This window comes from Notamacropus eugenii, chromosome 6, assembly GCF_028372415.1.
Source record: "Notamacropus eugenii isolate mMacEug1 chromosome 6, mMacEug1.pri_v2, whole genome shotgun sequence".
Classification (NCBI taxonomy): domain Eukaryota; kingdom Metazoa; phylum Chordata; class Mammalia; order Diprotodontia; family Macropodidae; genus Notamacropus; species Notamacropus eugenii.
The window spans coordinates 155909211-155930273 of NC_092877.1; the positions used below are offsets into that span (position 1 = coordinate 155909211).

The 21063-nt window shown below is 35.6% G+C and overlaps 1 protein-coding gene across 2 annotated transcripts in view; it reads right to left on the reverse strand.

Annotated features, from left to right (window-relative positions):
* Positions 1 to 2482: 2482 nt before the first annotated feature.
* PDGFC (platelet derived growth factor C) overlaps positions 2483 to 21063 on the reverse strand; it is a 244046-nt gene continuing 225465 nt past the window's right edge. For both annotated transcript variants that reach the window (XM_072621350.1, XM_072621351.1), the window contains exons 4-6: positions 14821 to 15028; positions 9499 to 9716; positions 2483 to 4073 (exon numbers count right to left, since the gene is read on the reverse strand). In XM_072621350.1, the coding sequence (XP_072477451.1) occupies positions 3957 to 4073; positions 9499 to 9716; positions 14821 to 15028 (543 nt within the window). In that variant the 3' untranslated portion in view covers positions 2483 to 3956. The remainder of the gene's footprint in view (positions 4074 to 9498; positions 9717 to 14820; positions 15029 to 21063) is intronic.

Below are 21063 nucleotides of genomic sequence, written 5' to 3' on the forward strand. Positions count from 1 at the left end.
GGACAATGACTCCTATTCTTAAAAATTTGAATTAGTTCCTTTCAGTTCTTCATTACTGTGACTCATCTCATTCTACCTCTAAGACATTTGAAATATACTTTCCAGAATCAAGGGTAGATCATAGATATTTTTAAAGGGTGACAAGGATGGCAATGTATGTACCATATTATATGAGGAATGGATAAAGGAACTGGTGATGTTTAAATTCAGCAAAGGAAACTTGGAGATAGGATGCTTAACTGTCTTCAAGTATTTTTTAAAAGGCTGATTGTGGAAGGAGGGTTTAACTTGTTTTCCTTAGACTCAGAGGGTGGAAAAAATTGCTGAGAGGCAGATCAGGTTTGGTATAATGGGGGAAACCTAACATTTAGGGCTATCTAAAAGTAAAAGTAGTGGTATCATCACTAGCAATCTTCTGTTGATGGCTATATTCTTGTTTAGGTATGTGTTGAACAAGATGATCCTAGGGTCTTTTTTGAATCAGGGATTCTTCAAGTTTGCGGAAGGAACCTCTGCCACTAGGTTCTACTCTGCCAGGACCCACTCAGGATTATAGGAAGAATCACTGTATTGATCAGTGTAGTAATGATCAATATAGTCTTCATTTGGACCTCAGATACAAGACCCTAAACTGCCCAGGCCAGGGCTATGGATGACCTAAGGGCATGATCCAAGTGTAATGAGGTTATGGAGCACTTGCCCAGTATGAAGTATGCCCCTGAGGATCATTCATCAGCCACTGCTTGAAACTTACCACTCCTTTCAGCCCCAGTTCCCAGTGTTTAGACAGAGCACAGACTATAGATGTTCCCACAGACAATAGATTCAATCATCCAGAGACCTATGCTGCCGTAGCCTCAATCAATTGAGATGAACAAACTCTTACTATTTCCATTGACTGTCTCTCTATAGAGAGGTAAACTTTATTCTTCTACTACCCTCTTCTCACTATTTAGCCCCATTCAGCTAAGTACCAACCCTTTCCAGTACCTTAATGACCCCTCTGCCTTCCCATTTCAATAGCCCTTTAGAATCTATTTTCTTCATCACTGCATTCTAGATTTCTTCTAGAATGTCTATGTTTTGTCCCTTGAAGAATCCTGGCTGTGTCTGGTTGACATCTTTGGCTACCTACACCATGTCCCCCAGAGTTGGCCCCTTATTCTCTGCTGTCTTGTCACAGCCTTCTTGCTCCCCACTACTATTTCACAATCTTCATTTTATTACCATTCCTCTGAAATGTCTTTTCCAGACTTAAGAACTCTGATCAACACATTGATCAATCATGATTCCAGAAGATCTATGATAAACTTACCTCCCAAGGTATGATGAAGATGAAGAAATGATAAGCATTGTTTGTTTCTTTGTTTTTTGACATGGCCAAAATGGGAATTTGTTTTGTTTGGTTTTGCCTTTTTGCTTCAAGGGTTTTGTTTTTCCTTCCTTCTTCTTTTGCCTCCCTTTTTAAATGTCCAGAAGTTAGCACAGTACCTGCCATATAATAAGCATTTAACTGGTGCTTGTTTATTGAGCAGATTGACTGAACTTAATGGGTCCTTGTTAGTACAACTAGAGGCATCACACTATTCCATATGATATATATTAAAATCACATTATCCTCGTATCAGCAATTAGCATGGATTAATTATTTGGGGTAGCTTGCCAGAGAGCCACAAATGAGATATATCATCAACCAGTTTCAATAATAAAAGCAGCTCACATTCATGAAGAGAGGTCAGGTCTGTAGAGATGCAGGATGAGACCCAGGACAGCCAGGAACATAATTTATACAGAGATATGTGATGATAAGATGTGCTGGAGAAAATTTCATCTATTTCACAATTCTACTTGGTACTTCTACTACATACAACCTACCAATTTATAGGACTGAATCCCAGAATCCATGTGTCAAAGTGCATTGATTATAAGGTCTAAAGCCATGGGTTAGTCTCCATAATTTGTCCTAACCATATTTAGTGTCTGGAAAATTAAATAAATAGTCAAAAGTAACATTTTCTCTAGCTACCCACATGGTTTCACAACAAATACCGCTCCTGTAAATATTTCCAGAAACTATGCCTTTCTAGCTTTTAAAATTTGTTCCCAGTTCTCATCAGTATCTTCTCCAACAAAAAATCCAGTTGAAAGTAACTTTTCCAAATCAATAGATGAGACAGCCAAGTCGAAATTAGAGATCTTTACCTGTTGGACCATTTAACCCTGTTTGCCTCAGTTTCCTCATCTGTAAAATGAACTAGAGAAGAAAACAGCAAAATGCTCTGGAATATTTACAAGAAAATCCCAAATGGAGTCATAAAAAGTGAGAAATGGCTAAAAATTGACTGAACAACATCTATTGGATAATTCGTGTGAACTGTACTTTTTTCTAGAAAAATCCTGATAGAGGTACTGTTTTCTTAAAGTCATTTTCAGACACTTTTATTTTTCTGATTTTCAAGAGATATACCTTTGCACACACACGTATTTTCCCCAAATTATCCTCATTCCTTTATTTGGTGATTCATTACATTCTGCAAATCCAAATAGTCACAAAATGAACTGGGTACAATGTTAAGCATTTTACAAGCAAAATACTTTACTGTTTTCTTTTCAATTGCCAAATGGAGTTGGAAGTGAATTATTTAAACAATATACTGTACAAAAGAAAACATCCTTGGATTTTATAAAAAGTATATGGAACAGAGTTTGAAATCTTCCAATGACCACATTGTTCCCAAGATGCCATTTCTGTGAAACAAGAAGATTTTTGCCTACCATACTTTGTCAGAAGTAATTGTTTAGTTTCCTCATGGAACTTTACATTCTCTGGTTCTTGAGGGGAAATTGGGAGAGAAGGGACTAAACAGCCCATTTTATTCAGGAAAGGAATAACAATGAAATGAATTTGAACAACTCCCTCCAATTAGGTGTTGTTGCTGTTTTCCTTTTTTCCTAACACTTCTATTATGAGAGAACTGGAAATATTCAGGTTTGATCCACTTTCAGAATTCCACTCTGGACTTGAAAATTCAAGCAACTCAAAGAGATCACATCATAGCACACTGTTTTTGTCAGAGTGACCATATCTTTGTTCCTCTGGCTATATCATCTCTGATTTAAAATCTTATCAAGCTAAAAATAGTTGATCTAGTTTGTAATAAAAAAGAATATTAAATACCTTTGGTAAAAATAGATATATTTAACAAGATTAGAAAAGCAAATAGTTATACTGTCAAAAAGAGTATAAAAATGTACACAATAAAACAAATAAACCAACTCAAAGGTCATAGTAAGGATAAGGCCACTGTTCTTCTTAAAGTTTGTCTCTTCCAAATCATGTGCTGTCCAATCTGTTCTTCCAAATGGTAGGAAGTTTAGTAATCAGTAGGGAAAAATCCAGTCTTTTCTACCAGCATCAAACAAATTAACTTTAATCCACAATAGGAAAGTTCATTTAAAGCAAGTTTTTAAAACATAGAATATTGTGATTTGGATAACTGAGGACAGAAAAAAAAAATTCCAGATGTTGTGACCTTCAGGCCAGGCATGTGGAGTTCTAGATTTAAGGCAGCCAGCAGGGTCAGGTCTTGTACATAGGTGATCTATTCTAATTTTAACCCATGTAATGCCAAGACAACTTAAATAAAAGACAGAGATAGCTCAGTAGATACATAGTATCTATGTAACTAGCTAGCTACCTAAAGTATTTAAATTTCCCAATGATTGGTGGCATTTTCCTGTCCTTTGATTGGGTCTTCTCACAACAGAGCTGTTGCACAACTCATGGTCGCTGGTCAGTGTCTCTTCTTAAAAACACATTTTTAAGTCCTGAAGATGGAAGGTTCCCAAAGCAAACAACTGAGATTAGAGATGGAGAGAATGCACAAGCCCCATTAACAGAATCAGCCATTGATTGAATGTGCTCTGGGGGAAGAAAGGCAGCACATTTCATTACATTATCCTTCCGTGTTCCCTTTGCACACACAGGCACACTCTTCATGATGTTCCAGGAGCACGTCTGTCAGTGATTTATGCAGTCCCCTTAGACCAATCCTTGGCTTCAACTGAAGTACCTAAAAGAAGACAATTTAAGTTAAACTTTAATACAAATCACCAAGCATAATAACTATGAGTGAGGTCAAGATTCATTTATTCAATAAATATGAATCAATAAACATTTATTAAGTACCTACTATATGCCAGGCACTGTGCTACTCATGATTATTAACTTTTTTTTTGGCTTTAAAATCAAGGCTTCTACAATGCTTACTGAAGTATACTGCACAGAAATCAGTTTCAGCAAAAGCTAGCTTCATTGGAGCTGTGTGTGATTTTTGAAAGAGTAAGTCTGCTATCTTATTTAAGGATTTAGTATTGAAAATGACACTATTTGCAGTAGGAAATTGGAACAAAAATTCACCCACAATGATAGTTTGATAACAACACCACCATCTCTATCAGATAAAATAACATGGACTTTGAGTTGCTGTGTGTGTGTCTGTGTGTGTGTGTGCGAGAGGAGGGGGGAGAAGTGGTGGGAAAGAATTAGTATAACTAATTATGGAATACGTAGTTTGAGCTTTAACTTATTAACTTTTAACTCCATAATAGCAAGAACCATAAAAATGGGCTGATAATTTTAATCCAAGAGTAATTTGGTGATAAGAACGCAACAAAAACAGTTTTACCTAATGCTTCTAATCCATTCATTTGACATTTTTCAAGACATCAACTGAGTCAGCAGGAAGTACATCTTGTTCATGTTCTGGACAGAGTTTCACACTCTGGGACCACTCCATAAATATGAAAAGCAAGATTGCTTCACACTGTTCCCTTGGGTGTCCAGATCTGAGAACTAACTCTACACAGCAGCTCCCAGAAGCTACTGTTTCTGGAAACTTGCACCATCACAGGACAACACGTGCTTCATCTTGTGACACTTGGCATTTGAGGGCTAAACCAGAGGAAAATTCAGAGAAAGGTTTGCTCATGAAGAGCCTGTGTCCAGTTTATATCCTGGAGCAAAGCCAGCCACAGTCTGAGGTTTGGAAATGGACAAATAGACAGTATGTCTCACTTCCAGTTTCCAGTTAGAGCCAGAAGTGGAAGTGCTCATAAAGCTAAGTAAGTCCCAACTTCAATGAGAACTTATTTTTGTGTGCCAGATTTTCTTATATTGGCTCTTAAAGTTAAATTCAAGTTCTGAGTTATAAGCATCCCCAGATACTAATAATTTGTGTAAACAGACAGAAGCCAACCTTACTCATAACTTAGAATTTATTGAGTGGTTTTTATCTTGATCACACAATGGACTCACCTTTTAAAAATTACTACTAGACATTAAAGCATTATGCTTCAGTTGAGTTATGAAGGAAATATTCTATAGTAGATATTCAGAGACCAGAGCTACGATCTAACCTTTCTTTTGCCATTGACTACTTGTCCTAAAATGTCTTTATTCTGTTTCTTTGAAGCTAAACTCATCTTATACACCCCTGATACAAAACAAGCTACTCAACCAACCTGAAAGACCACTTCAGGAAGATGTATTATCAGTGCAGTGTCCAGTCTGCTACCCCTCCCTACCACAAGGGCCAAAATACCAACTCAAAATACCTGACTAGTTTACTCTGTAGCTTTCAATGAACTCCATACTTTCAAAGGTTCACAGAGATATAGGATCACAGGTATAAAGGTGGGGAGGACTCAGAGTCCATCTAGTCTAACCTCCTTATGATGGTTAACTAATGAGGAAACTAAGGCCTGAGGAGATTAAATGACCTACCCTATCACACTGGGTAATAAATAACAGAAATGAGATTGGGAATTGAGGCTCCTTCCACTGTATTCCCTTCTAAATGACACAACCCCCTCCAGTTTACCCTTGATTTCTAGATCCTTTGATCTTCACCATCCTAAGCAAAAACCTAGGTGCAAATGCATGCTTTCTTCCCCATACTCTTTTCACCCATCTCAGGCCCCTCCAGAATTCCAGCATCCTTCTGCCCTCTCCATCTTATTTCATCTTTCCCTTCCATCAACAAATCTTGTCCTTTTCCTTCTATATCCCTCCACTTCTTAGAACTAATGGAAATATGATTCTCTTGTAAAAACTGTATATTCTTCACCACTTTTTCCAGCTCTGGTTACTTCTCTCAGGTGCCACAAGCCCAAGGATGGGAAAAAAGTGTCAGTGTAATTTCTGGTTTCTGATGCCACTTTTAAATATTTGGGTGAAGTGATTTCTCACTCTTCAGGCTCTCCTAGAACATTTTAAATAATCTTCCATTTACTCCACCACATTCTTTCTAAACTATATCCTACTTATTTATGTATGTTCCCATATCCCTTCTATTAGACTGCAGGGTTCTTGAAGGCAGAGAAAACATAGTTTTCCATTGTAGTACTAACAATATCCAACTCATACAATGACTAATAAAGATTTACTTAATCAAATTCTATAACCCAGATACATATATATATATATATATATATATATATAGGGAATAAGCACTTACCTAGTGTCTAATATGTACCAGGCACAATGCTAATTTATAAATATTATCTCATTTGATCCTTACAGAAACTCTGAGGTAAGTGCTATTATTATCCCCTTTTTACAGTTCAGAAAAGCAAGGTAGACAGAGGTTAAATGACTTGCCCAGGGTCTCACAGGTAGAAAGTGTCTCTGGCTGAATTTGAATTTGAGTCTTTCTGACTTCAGGCCCAGTGTTACTGTGTTACACACAGTGTTACCTGCTTGCTTCACTGTGCAAAATGAACTTTCAGTACATAAAAGAGATTAAAAGAAAGGAGACATTTATGTCTTTACGTTAAAAAGTCAAACTCGTATTTTAAATATTGGTGCACACGTCTCGTTCTTTCACTACATTGTAGGATCCTTGAGGGTAAGGATTAGGACATTTTTTTCTTTTCTGTATCCCCAGACCTACCATGGTATTTTACACGTACTAAATGCATAATAAGTTTGTTGAGCTGGATAAATTACTAGTATATGTGCAGTTCTTTAACATTTACAAAGTGCTTTCCGTATGTTAGTTTATTGGATCCTAAAAACAATTGCAGAATGTAGGTTCTATCTTCCCTTTACACATGAGGAAAATGAGGCAGACGGAAGCTAAGTGACTTGCTCAGGTCAACATCTCTGGTAAGTGTCTGAGAGAGAATTTGTGCTTGATTCTTTTGTACTTTGAATCCAACATTTTATCCACTGCATGACCTAAATGCCTAAACAAATGAAAATTCTCATCACTAAGTATGAGTGAGAGGGTCTCATAATTGAAATATGTCAGTGCAATGTTAAATGTTGCTAGAAAAATTAGAAAATTACTCGATGAAAGTAGAGGTTAGGCTGCATTCTGATAGCCAGAAATCCACAAAATCAAGGATGGGAGGACGAAGGAGAGTATTTGGTTAAGGATAAAAGCAGAATTGAACAGAATATTCTCTCCACTACATGACTTGATAGAGATTGTAAAAAATTTCCTAATAAAAAACCATGAAGGGCATTGAGCAATACGACAGACTCCTACTAGTGAGAACTTAACTAGGAATCCAATTTGGATGTAGCCAAGATGCATGACTACTTTTAACTTTTCAATTTTATGAAAGTTGAGAAAACCTAAGAGACACTGATATTCTGGATCCAGTTCTGACCCAAATAGAAGAATTGGCCATTGTTAGGAAAGGGATGTAATTCTGTGGAGAAAATAAGCATGGTATCTTATAAACAAATATTGTAAGAAATGGGAGTGCTGGGAATAATGATCATACACCTGCATATTCTCATAATACAACTTTGCAGATTTGAAAGAATCTTCCCATGCTTACTCTGTCTTGATTCATATAACAATTCAACATTACAGGGACAATAATTCCTGCCTGCCTCTGCCTGTTTCATAACTCTTTAAGATCTGTCTCATTTTATTGATGATGAAGTTGAGACTCAGAGAATCAGCTTGGATTAAGGTAAAAAATATTGCAATCCAGCACTTTTTCAACTGTACCACACAATTCATTAAAAAAAAAAAAAAAAGATTTGTGTTCCTCAAGTAGAATGGATTAGGATTAAAGGGAAAGAAGATTTTAACAAATATAGTGGTTCAACAAAGAAATGTACTGCCTTGTAGGATCATGAGCTCTATGTCCCTGAGTCTCCAACAAGAAGCTGGGGGACTATTTATCAGGTAAATAGACCATTTTCTGCCTCATTTCATACCTACCTAAATCACTGAATGGGCATTGCCTCAGTCAAACTGAGATCTGTTAAAGATCTTAGCTTAAAAAGGTCTCCCACTGTATCCAGAGCCATGTCTAATCATCCTGACCTATATCTTGCTTCTGGACCCAGATGGGTCTGGAGGAGAAAGTGAGACTTTGCAAAGTCTTCCCTCACTTAAATCTAATTTACTTGCATGCCATGGCATCACCTCCCTGATGTCATGCTCCTCGTCCAGATCAAAGGGCACACGACAACAAAAAAATATAGTATGTGTATTATGTGGTGTGTGTGTGCATATATAAATGTGTGTATGTATGCATACACATACATCATACAAATATGTGTATGCATACACATTTAAATGTATATATATATACATACCTATAACATATACACACAAATATGTATATCTGTGTATCTTAATCTATGGCTATACATAATAATCAATATCTATATTTCTATGACTATCTGTGCATCTACATTTATTTCTATGGCTAGGTCCTGACTACTGTAGCTATGTGGGCAGCTAAATAACACATTGGATAAAGTATCAGGTCTGAAGCAAGGAAGACTTTAATTCAGATTCAGACTAATATACTTAATAGCTGAGTGATCAGGGGCAAGTCCCTTAACCTCTGTCTGCCTCAGTTTCCTTATCTTTAGAATGATGATAATAATAGCACCTATCTCCCAAGGTTGTTATGACGATCAAGTGGTATATTAAGATTAAAGAACTTAGTGATGCTAGAACCAATTGCCGGTTTTTTCATAATTATAACTTCAAATAGTACAAATCCAAATAGTTGGGGCTACTCCATGGAATGCATTATTCACATTAATTAACATCTAACTGTATTCTTTGCTTAATGTGCTAATAAGTTTGAAAGGAGTACTAAGAGTAATTTTCGCTGAGGGCTTTGGGGTGTGGAGAATCTCCCCGATTATCCAAAATGTGCTTTAATATTAGGAAGTGGAAGACTGTGGAGTCATTCAGGGACTTTCATAAAATACAAACATATAATACATGCACAGACACAAACTTAAACAAAGAAACTTTCCAGATTTTAAAAGATTGAAAGCAACTAATGTTTCCATGTATTACATTTTAATCTTGTTTCTTTTTTCCAAAACAAAACTTATAGAATTAATTGTCAAATACAGTAGTTCTCCTAATTTGCTTTTTCATGTGTTGTGGTCTTCTAGAACATACACAAGATGCTTCAAAAGAAAATTTGAAAAGACATTTGTGAACCCACCTCATGGTATTTTTTAGTGACTCTGCTTGGGATACACTGACATTCATTACAATTGTGTTGACAGCAGGCACAATTTCCACCACAGCGTTTTACCAGGAGGCAGCCAGGCCAGAAAATGGTGTCAGTTCTCTTGAGTTCCTCCCTTAGGGACACTGAAAAGTTTCGAGGAGTGCAGCTGTATAGTCTTACCTCCTCTTTTAGGAGGTTCAGATCCACCACTGGAGGGTATAAAAGAAACCATAAATATATAAATGTTCATGCTCTGATTCTGAATGGGCTTCACTGGCTTCCTTTCATCAGAAAGCTACTTATTTCTTGAACAATATCTCTAACAAAGTCCCTTCTTATTGTAGCTTTATTCCAAGGCTGTATGGTTCGCAAGTAGGACTTTCAGTCCATTTCACCATTAACAAAGCTTCATTATAACTGAGTAACCAATAAAGAGATACCATTGTGCAATATGAAAAGGAGTGCCAACAAAACATTTGAGAGCTATAAATAGGAATCTTTATAGAGAAAACGAGGGCTACACCTTTTAACCCCACTGAAATAGAGACCAGTAGAGCTTGGGGCAAGGGCAGACTTATGTAAAATGATAAACACTTTGATAAAAAACACTCTGACCTTTAAAGTGGATTACTGGCATGTCTGTAATTAATGAACAACTTATGGAGATTAAGCAAACAGAAATTTTGAAAGAACTTTTCTGGAAATGTAAGCTATAGAACATGATGGAAATAGGGAAAATAACTTCAAGACAGTTGAGGGATTTGAGTGGAAGTGACAGAATAAAGCCTATAGATAAGTGATACAGAATAAATCTGATAGAATAACTGATGGTTGTAAAATTTGAATCTGACTTTTTCAGACCTCTACTCTTTTCTTTTTTTTATGGACAAAAGAAATGTCTAATTGATTACCATTGTTTCTATTTTTTTAGTCAGCTGGTTAACAAGATTGTGCTTTATTCCTTAAAAGATCGCACACTTATAAAGACCAAACAAAATAGCCTTTCATCAGACTGTCAGTAAATTTTGAAAGATCTATTGTCCTTCACTCACTGTCAAAAGCTATTGAGTTAATACAATTTTAGTGAAGTATATCAACCACACAAACATAGCAGGGATTGTATGTTATAATTTTGTGTATATGCTACATATGTATATGTGTGTATGTTATAGACATACATGTCTATAACATACACACATTTATATGGATAAATATAGGTACATGTTAAAATAACTACAGCTTGTAACTGATGAAAATGTTTCCATGTTCTGTTATTCCACTTATTTTTGCCAATATTAGATATGGCCCAATTCAAATAAATGAAAAACCTTTGGAATATAATAAGTGATCCCTTCAGTGGTCTAAGAATCTAAATGTGGAAATAACTGAATTATTGCCATTAAAAGTTACATTATAGATACACTGAAAACAAAATCTGAAGAAAAAAGAGACACACATAAATGATGAGTTATTTGGATGATTAAAGGCTACTTTTCTGAATGTATGTCTTCAAATAAACTGATTTTAGAATTTCACTCAGGTCTTAAATGAAGAAAAAAAAAGAAAAGAAAAAGAGTTGACTTTATGATTCTACTGTCATATCACAAATGATCAAGTAGCATCTAACATGTCAAAAGAGACCAACTGAACTCTTAAAATTTCTTCTTAAAATACATGGAAAGAAGGTAGTTTAGACGAATTATTGAATTGCAGGCTCTATTGATCTAGCAAGAAGAGCAAGCACAGGCTAGCAGACAGATAAGGATTTCTGAACTGTTGATCATTTTGGTTCAATTATCTCGAATTTCTTCCATCTTTGTTAGAAAAAAAATAAGGAAACAAAATCAAAAACAAGCCTATGGCTGTATTTTAAATGTAAAGGCTCATCTTCTTTTAGAAGATCTCCTTTATGAGGAAAATTCGAGTTTTAAAAATTTAAGAACAACTAGACTTCTTCTTTGGAGTATGATATGCCAAATTTAGTAATATGATATGCTAAGTGCATTAACTAACTTTAATGAAATGGAAATTTTAGCCTGATTTCAGTCAGATTGAAATCATGTGAAAGAATACTGAGGTAATTTGACAAAGAAAAGGGATTTCTCCTATAATACATACATCTATATTTGTATTTAATTACACTTAATGCCCCATTTTAAAGTCACTTAATGTATTTATATTTGGCTATATCTAATATTGGCAGAAGTAAGTGGGCTAACAACTAGAAGTCGAAAACATTTTCATTATTTGTAGATAGGAGCTATAATTATTTTATAGATATACCTATATAGATATATACATGTATAAATCATAAGCTCCCTTTCATTCTTATTACTACATTTAATTTTGCTCATGTAAATCTGGCTGTGAGAATCTAGACTGAGGACTTCCATTTGAAGAGGGAAAAAGAAAGCCCTGAAGCAAAACTTGTCCAATGCTTATTTAAAGACCATACTTCTTTGGAGTGTGAATGAAGCTCTTAGCTTTCAAAAGACATTCATCTATCTCAAATGGATTTAAACACACTATATCATGAAAGTAGAAAAAAATGACTGTATATGTTCACTTTAAAATGTTTACTTAACCACAATAAAAGGTTAGATAGATTTCCCAAGTGAGCTAAGTTACGGTACCTGCTACAATGTGAAAATTTAAACATACTTTCAACTTAGCTTCCACTCATTTATCATGTTTGACACAAAAGTCAAAAGCCTTTTTTAAGTACTAGCTAAGGCTTACTTGGAAAATATGCTGTGTTTTTTTTGCAGTAGCAAGGTATGAATGAAAACCACTGAACCAGAGGAAGGAAGACAGAAAAAAGGAACAGAAAAAAATGGCAATGTGGGAACCTACTGCTTTAATATAGAATCATGGTTTAAAAAAAATAAAAGATTATTTCACGTTTGAAATTTCTACTATTATCATTTCTGAATTTTCGAATTTATAAGATTTGATAATAATTTATAAACAGAACAATCTCAACCTCTATGCAAAAAGTATTTTATTTACTCAGCAATAGATATTTTTCTTTTAACTCAAAGACTGTTCAGTAGGTGTCAGCTTTATGGAATGGAAGAGAGTTGAACATTTCCTTCAGAAACAGAATCACTGAAATGCAGATAGAGAATCTTGTAGGAAATATGTATATACATAGTTGATCCATGGATTATACATATATATGTACATATATATTCTAAAAATATGTGATCTGGGTCATACTGTTATTAAAAACATGGATAAAATTAAAGAACATTTTATTATATATGTGTACATACACACACACACACATACATAACCTCACACTGAGAAGAAGATGATAAAGAGTTGTTGAATCATTCACTCATATTTCCAAGGATTTCTATTATTTACTGAACATAATGAGCAGGTACTGAGAAAAAGTAGAACTATCTGGTGTTTATACTGTCAAAAATGATTTCTGACTATTTAATTCTAATTCGCTAAAAATCGTAAAATTAAGTTTAGTATATGCCATGTTCCCGGACTTTTTAATATAGAGGTCACATTTTGAAATATTCCACTTTTCTCATTGTTCATTCTATTCAGACAACTGGTACACATATTGAGCTCCAGGCTATAATATTACGCCCTCAGTAATGCAATCTGAGGGTGGTCCTTTTAAGATGAATGTGGTAACACTATGATCTGTTTATTCAGTGGAAAATCTATTTCGATGTCTAATTAGAAGCTTTTCAAAGGTCTGCTCTTAGCTCCTTTGTAGGATGACTGTCAGAGAGGGAGCTGGGTTTGTCTATATAGATATTATCCCACACCTGCATTTCAGTTTATGTAAGGTTCCAAAAATATACACTACTTTTATCACACCTACTGTATGCTGAAAATGTTAACGCTTTTGGCAAATTGTAAAGTGCTTCGATGTGGAAAGTGCTAAATGAATATTTGAAAGCTCTGGTTCAGAGTTGGAAGTTTTTCACTTTAGCCTGCCCTCTGGCCAAATCTTCAGCTAGCTAGAGACAGTGTGCATAGTTGTAGTAATAACGACAGAGCTAGAAGGGAAGTTGTTGGGCTCTGATCCAGGGATCAGCTGTCAGAAAACAAAAACAAAACTAGACTTGAGTTAAGAACCATTTCATCCCCATCTCCTTCTGGCCAATTTAAAAGATAATCTACTTCAGATTTGCCAGTGTTGGGCTCTATTCATCCCTGTTTCATCTATGTTTGTGGATCTTCATTTTCTTGTTCTATGGTGGGAGGGAAGGGAAGTGTTGTCTATGTGCAATTCATCATCAGATCTTATAAATATGTAACAACTTTTAGCATCTGGATGAGATTTGCCTGGCCGTGTACTTGAACACCAATTTCAAATGCCAGAAAAAAGGAAACCATGCCTCTTGGCTTAAGCAAAGTTTTCTAGTTGGGCAAGTCTGAACATGGTTTGTTGAGGTTATAACTCACTGATCCAAATAAACTCCAATTGTCAATGCAGTATAGGACAAGAATGTGGTTTCTTTATAGCAGGGTTTAGATGAACTGTCCAGGTACCATTTGCTCATGCAAATAACCCAGATAAACAAAAAGTTGTAGCTCTTACATCAATGATTCTGACCACTACTCATTCTCTGGGGTTACTCTATATGCCTTTCTGAAAGACTCAGTGATTACAATGGTCAGAAATCATTTTTTGATAATATAAACACCAGATATTTCTGCTATTTTCTGCATCTAGTCATTCTGTTCAGTAAATAATATAAATCCTTGGAAATAAAGATTGAATGATTCAACAACTCTTTTTCATCTTCTTCTCAGTGTGAGGTTATATATACAAAGAAAGACCATTATCCCTGGTCTCCCAAGGAGATAGCTTTTATTATTAGTAGCTTTATATTTATGCCCAGTCTCAGTAGCAATTTTATTGAGAGGCTCATTTTTATTAATTTTTGGATTCCAATTATCTAAGCTTAAGAAACAGCAACAATTACAACCTTAACTTGATCCCCTGCTTAAGCAATCTAGAACATGAAGTTCTAGCCTTTATTCCCCTCTTTCCACCTACAATTTATGACTGCCAGGGATCCTTTTAACCCTCTGCAGCACAAGTTATGTCGTAGAATATGATTTCTGAATCACTGGGTCTTTTAAGAGAATGAGAAAGGACGAGCCATCTGAGTCCAACTTCTAAAGGAAACAATGTGGTGGTCAGGCACCTAAAACAAATATACCATCTTTAATCCCTAAACTGAGTTATTTTAAGTACTTCTTATTTGTATTCATTCCTTAGAGCTGGAGCAGTGATTAGAAAACATATGAGGCTTGATATCTAAAAGGAGAAATTACCTCGGGATTTTCGTCCAAGAACGTAAGCTTTTCCAAGGAGTTGCCACGTTGGCCTGTATAAGTCTTCTAAGTCCAGTTGCCATCTGTCTGGTTCCAAGTAGCGAATCAGTTCTTCCAAAGTACCAAAGGCAGCGATGGCATTGTTAAGCAAGTCCAGTGGCAATGCCGAGGGGGGTAACACTGAAGGACTTAGAGCTTCTGTGTGGTGCTGAAAAGGAAACAAACCTTTTTAAAGGAAATTAACTCTTTCAAGAAATTCAAAATATTCCTTCTGCATTTGAACTCAAACTGAAAGAATAAGTAAATGATACTCTTCAGAAATCAGCAGTAGTAGTTTTGAAAGATTTAACGTGATCCTTCATTCTCTCCTTTGATGGTGATGATGGTGATAATGACGACAGCAATAATGCTGATGTTTTTACATAACACTTAATTTCCAAAGGGCTTTCCTCACAATATCTCTTCACACGTAAGTGGTGTACAATACCGTACTTCCTTTTTACAGATGAAGAAACATTCTAATTCTCAATTGTGGGCATTAAGTAAGAGTCATAAGGTAAAAGGAATCTAGGTTTTTGAATAGGGGTTATTTTTCATTTCCATGAAGCATTTCACTCATCCAATATAGATTCTTGCAGTAGAGTACATGGATGGAATGAGAATACTGTCAATAAAGTGGATAAAGTGGAAAGGTAGTTGAGGAAAGGAATAAGCTGGAATGTAAAGTTTTGATATCTGCTAAAACTTCCCAACTTGTTCATTCTAATTAGGCACTCTAAATTAGTACATCACAAGTAGTTATACACCCTCTCTTTGAAGATCATTTGTAGATAAGAAAGCTAAAGTCTACAGGGTCTCCTGAACTACCAAGCTCTTCTAAGGTTCGGGGTCACATAGCAAGTCATTGTTAGAGTTAGGACTCTAATCTACTACTCCCTATTCCTAGTCCATGCCTCTTTCCACTGAAACACTTCCAGCTGATATCTACAAAAGTCCAGATGCTGCTACAGAAGTTCTCAAAATTACTCTTCCCTAATGGCATTCACCAAGCTATGAGTTAGAGCTGAAAGAACCCTTGGAGCTTGTATAGTCCAACTTCCACCTGCAGCTGAGATTTCACTTTATGGATATAGGCTTGACAATGTTAACTACAGAAACACATTGTAATTCGAAAAGAGAACTGCCTATTCTCATATTTCTTGAAAAACCAAGTGTTTTATAAAATATTACAACCCTATTACCTCAGTTAGAATTAGATTTGATTTCTTTCATGTATTAAACTACTTGAGAAAATCTTGGAGAACAAGTAGGAAAGACAAGGCTTAGCCAGGCTTTTGTATCATCTAAAGAATCAACCAAACAGCAATTTCCACCACAACATTTACTTTTAAAGATGCAAGAATCAAGGATGTAACTGAAACCTACAGAATTCCAATAGCATACTTGTTTCCAAGTAGAAATCTTTGGGCATCATTGCTAATAATATTAAGTTTACAGGTAGAATGCATTAATAGAATTATAGAAATTTGGATCTGTAAGAAAACTGCTTTGGTTCATACAATAGGGTATGGTGACAGTGGCTTCCCTCACACTTTATAAGACATTATAAATTTAAAGCAACACAAATACAGTAGCTAAACTAGAGTTAAAATGGATATTTACATTCATTGACTACTCTCCAAGGCACAGTGCTATTTGGGCAGTCTTTGAAATATACTGCTCTGCCAATACCAGATCTCCACTCAAGTACCTATGGTGGCTCTCTAGCGCTTGTTGAATAAGTTACCACCCCGTGATCCTTGCATTCCAGGACCTCCACAGTTAAGCTCCAAACTTTCTTTCCAGTCCTATCTCATACTATCCACTCATAAGTACTCTATGTTTCAATTCAACTAGATTACTCTTCACAACTCATTTTTATTTGACCCTCTTCCATCTTTGCATTTTTCCTTCCCCATATTTAGAATGGACTTTCCCACCTCTTGGAGTCCCTCTTTGCTGTTAAGACCAGGTTCATGACATTAAACATGATGTTTTCCCTCCTCAATTAAACTAGATGTTCTCTTGTGCTGAGAATATTTCTTAACAGCATTTTCCCAGAACCTCTCCTTTGAATTTAAATATGCTCTTTTATCATAGATGCTTGCGCATAAACTTCCTCCTTCTAGACTCTACCCAAACCAGGTTAAAAGAGATGATGAGAACAGGTTTTATGTCATATCTGTCTTTATATTTCTAATAAAACTAGCATAATATTTTGAATGCAATAGGCACCACATGACTTTTCACGGTTATTTTGATGTTAGGCTATTTTTTTCATAAAAATATGCATTTAAAAATTGTATTCTGAGAAAGGGACTATAAGTTTAACCAGAATACCAAAGGGGTCCATGACACAAAAAAAGATTAAGTACCCCCTAAAAAGAGAGCAACATTTTCAAATAAAAACCTTACTCCTATAGATAACTCCTTTTAAAGTAGCATAAACTTTGAAATGAGAAAGTCTTTCAATGGAGCACAATTCAATATGAAGGGGAAGAGAAAAGCTCCTTAGTATACTTGACGTTCAAGGATTCTTTTCCTTGGGTGTGCTCAGGCCTAGGGGCCTCAAGATGGCAGAAGTTCCATTGTTGATTGGGATGAATCATTTGGTGTGTGTCACCACATTCAAGAAATGGTTCACTGAGAGAAAAATCAAGCATTTAAGATTTTAAAATCTACATATAGGAAAATTTCTAACCAATCTACCAAATAAATAAATTTTGTTGGAATTTCAGAATCAGTACAGTGAGACCCAACAGAGAAGACAGTTGAATCTATTACAGGACATTCTCATGACTCTCTGCCCCACCCACTTAGTTCAAGGAAGAATAAGCTGGTTCCTTTTGCAAGTTCTTCTTTTTCTAAGAAGGTGAAATACAGAAGGAAAAAGGGAGTGGAAGAAAGGAAATAGAAAGAAACTTCTACCCTTATTTCTTGTGCTTTGTTTCTGCTAACAAAATGTCATTGATCAGCGATGACTGATGAGTTTGCTAGAATCTTTTCCCCTTTCTCCTATTCAGCTTCCAGAACATTGTAGCTTGATGCTGAATATTGAATGTTCTATCATGCATTATTAGTTAGCTAATTAGATCTAGAAGTGTGTCAACACTTAGATTTACTACCCTCACCAAGCTGTGTTTCAATTTTCATTATTATGACTATTTTCATTTTGAAGATCATCCAAATACTCATTATCATTTGATTGTCCCAAGAATGAAACAATTTCACATTCTAAAATAATAGAATTCACAGTAATAAGCACATTTCAAGATTTAATTTCTCAGCCTAGTGCTATATTATTCAAGTTGCTCCTTAATGTCAGTCACTACTATTCAGGAAAAGATACCATACTGTTCTCTCCAGGATAAGTAAACTCTGAAGTTCCATTCCTTCCAACTTCACAATTCTACAAAAGAGAAGGTGGATAGATCATAGGAATATTTACGAAGAGGTTTTGTACAGAGAAGCAGTATAGTGTGTTGGAAAGAAGGGAATCTAGAGGCAGAGGATTCCAGGCCAAATTTTGACTCTGTAATATGTTGGGAAAAAAAAAAAAAAAAAACAACTTAAACTCTCTATTCAGCAATTTTGTCATCTATAAAACAGCGGATTAGAATAATTTATAAAGTCCTTTCCAGTTCTAAACCCTATGATAGATAGATAGACAGACAGACTGATCGATAGATAGATATAAATAGATACAGAGTCTGATCATGTGGAACATAAAGTAAAATCTATACCTTTTCATTTTTCTTCTAAATGACACACACCTAGAGGGGCATTGGAGAACACTAGAAAGAGTACTGACTATGAATTAAGAGCCTAGGCAAATGTGTTTAAGCAGGCCACTAACTGCATGGCCATGGGGAAGTCATTGAATCTTTCTGGTCCTTCATATTTTGTCCCTTCTCCATCTGTATCCCTTCATCTGTAAAATGGTAGAGAGGGATATGGGAAGGTGGTGAATGAAGAAGGTCCGAGGCTGGTAAACTGCACATAAATCTCATGCTTATACATTTGAATACTTTCTTCAAGAAAAGGATCAGCAGGCAGAGACATGTAAAGCACCAAATAACATCACAGAGAATGAAATTGATTATATTTGAACATGCGAGAAAAGGCTCATTACTGATGTGGGAGCCATTCCTGAATCAGCTAGCTGCATATAGTCAGATTACTGACTTGTTTGAGCTGAGATCAAAATTAGTATAAAGTTAGAATATACTGAGATTTGAAATATTCAATTTTGACCCATTTAAAGAAATTATTGTCAATGAAAAATAGTTAAAGGATGGTAGAAAAGATAGTGGGCAGCTAGATGGTGCAGCAGATAGAGTGCCAGGTCTGAAATTAGAAAGACTCATTTTTGCATGTTCAAATCTGGACTCAGATACTTACTAGCTCTGTGACCCTGGGCAAGTTACTTAACCCTGTTTGACTCAGCTTCCTCATCTATAAAACGAACTGGAGAATGAAATGGCAAATTACTCCAGTATTTTTGACAAGAAAACCCCAAATGGGGTCACAAAAAGTTGGCTACAACTGAGAAAATAACTGAACAACCAGACAACCTGCTACACCAATAACTGATATAAATTAATTGCAATAATAAGACCAAAAGGTTCTAAGCCAACTCTTTACATACTTGCAAGCAAAAGTTCCTAGTATCCAAAAGCAATATGGCTTTAGAATACAAACTCTTTTGTAATATCTGATGGAGGTAGAAGATCATGTGCATTTGTGTATCATAAAACAGAGAATCAGTGAATGACAAAAGCAAGTCCGATAAGAGACTTAACTAATCAATCATAAAAGCATTTAAGGATGGAAAAATGACAACATATTCGAGTTTTAAAAGGGAAAAATATCTGCAAACATTTTTATCACAAACTATTGTCCTTCCTCAAGAATAATGGAACTGCTGCATTTAGGTTTTAATATCACATGTAATAGTGGAGAAAAGAGAAATGAAACTAAAGAGTACAAAGATGAGGGAAATAGATTAGACCAAGTACAACTGTGGGAGACCACACAGTTGTAAGGGCATTGAGGTATCTATTCACAAGAAATCTCAAGGAGAAGAAACCAAAGTTTCCAGCCTTGATCAACTGAAAAACAACAACACTAACAACTTAGAAAATGCTGAGAACTACTAAACTGTATACCAATTGCTGATATGAAACTTTTATATTTGTCTCAGCATATATTAACAACATCTGTGGTGAGAGTATTATATGTAGATAACTTGCTTTTGCAAGTGATATTCAAGTTGACCACATCTTTATCATCACACAATTTACTAAAAGATATAGAGAATAAAGAATCTATTCAGCTTTTGCTCACTATTTTTTAAATTTGTTTCAGTAGAACAAAATCCCTCCTTTAAGTCCTGATTCCAAATTCTCTCCTTTCCATACCCCCAAATCATTCAGGATTCCTTGAAAGTTGCAATAGAGATAACCCTCTTCAACAATCCCTCAGATAATATACATTAGGTGAGTCATAAAATTGAGAGATTTATGTGCACCCAAGATATCTGCCCAATGGAGGAGATCCAGCACACATTACAAGATAAAGAGGGTGTCTTCATAGATGGTGAGATCTAATAGATTCAAATGGCACAATGTCATCCATTTCTAAGTACATGTTTCAGGACACAGAACTCTGAAGAGGCTTCTGGGAGTGATCCATAAGGGAGAGAATGGAGGATGTCAGCTACCCAGATTGTAACAAAGAGTTGAATGAATAACCCATGAAGCCTGTCTATGCATATACACACATGGGAAAGAGAGTACTAATGGACAGAGTCTTAGGCCCAGAATTAAGGAGCACATTTCAGGCAAGGTTGACTTCTAGAAATTAGAAAAATGTTTTAATGACCCCAAGCTTCTCTAAGAAACAACGTTCCATAGTTTTAATATCACTATGTCTTACATGGCTGTGAGGCAAGAAACACAGTAATTTCTGAAGCTTTCAAAATAAGTATCACATAGAGGACAACAAAGAGATGGACAGATATGAATACATGCTAGAACATGTAATAAAGGGAAAACTTCAAAGAGAAACAGTAAGGAGATGCTATCAAGGAAACATGCTTGAGGCTAAAGGCTGTCTTTTGGCTGCAGTGGTGAAGTAGAGAAATAAAAATAGGACCTGGGTTTGAGGACTGGCTTTGCTACTACTGCGTGCGTGACCAAAGAC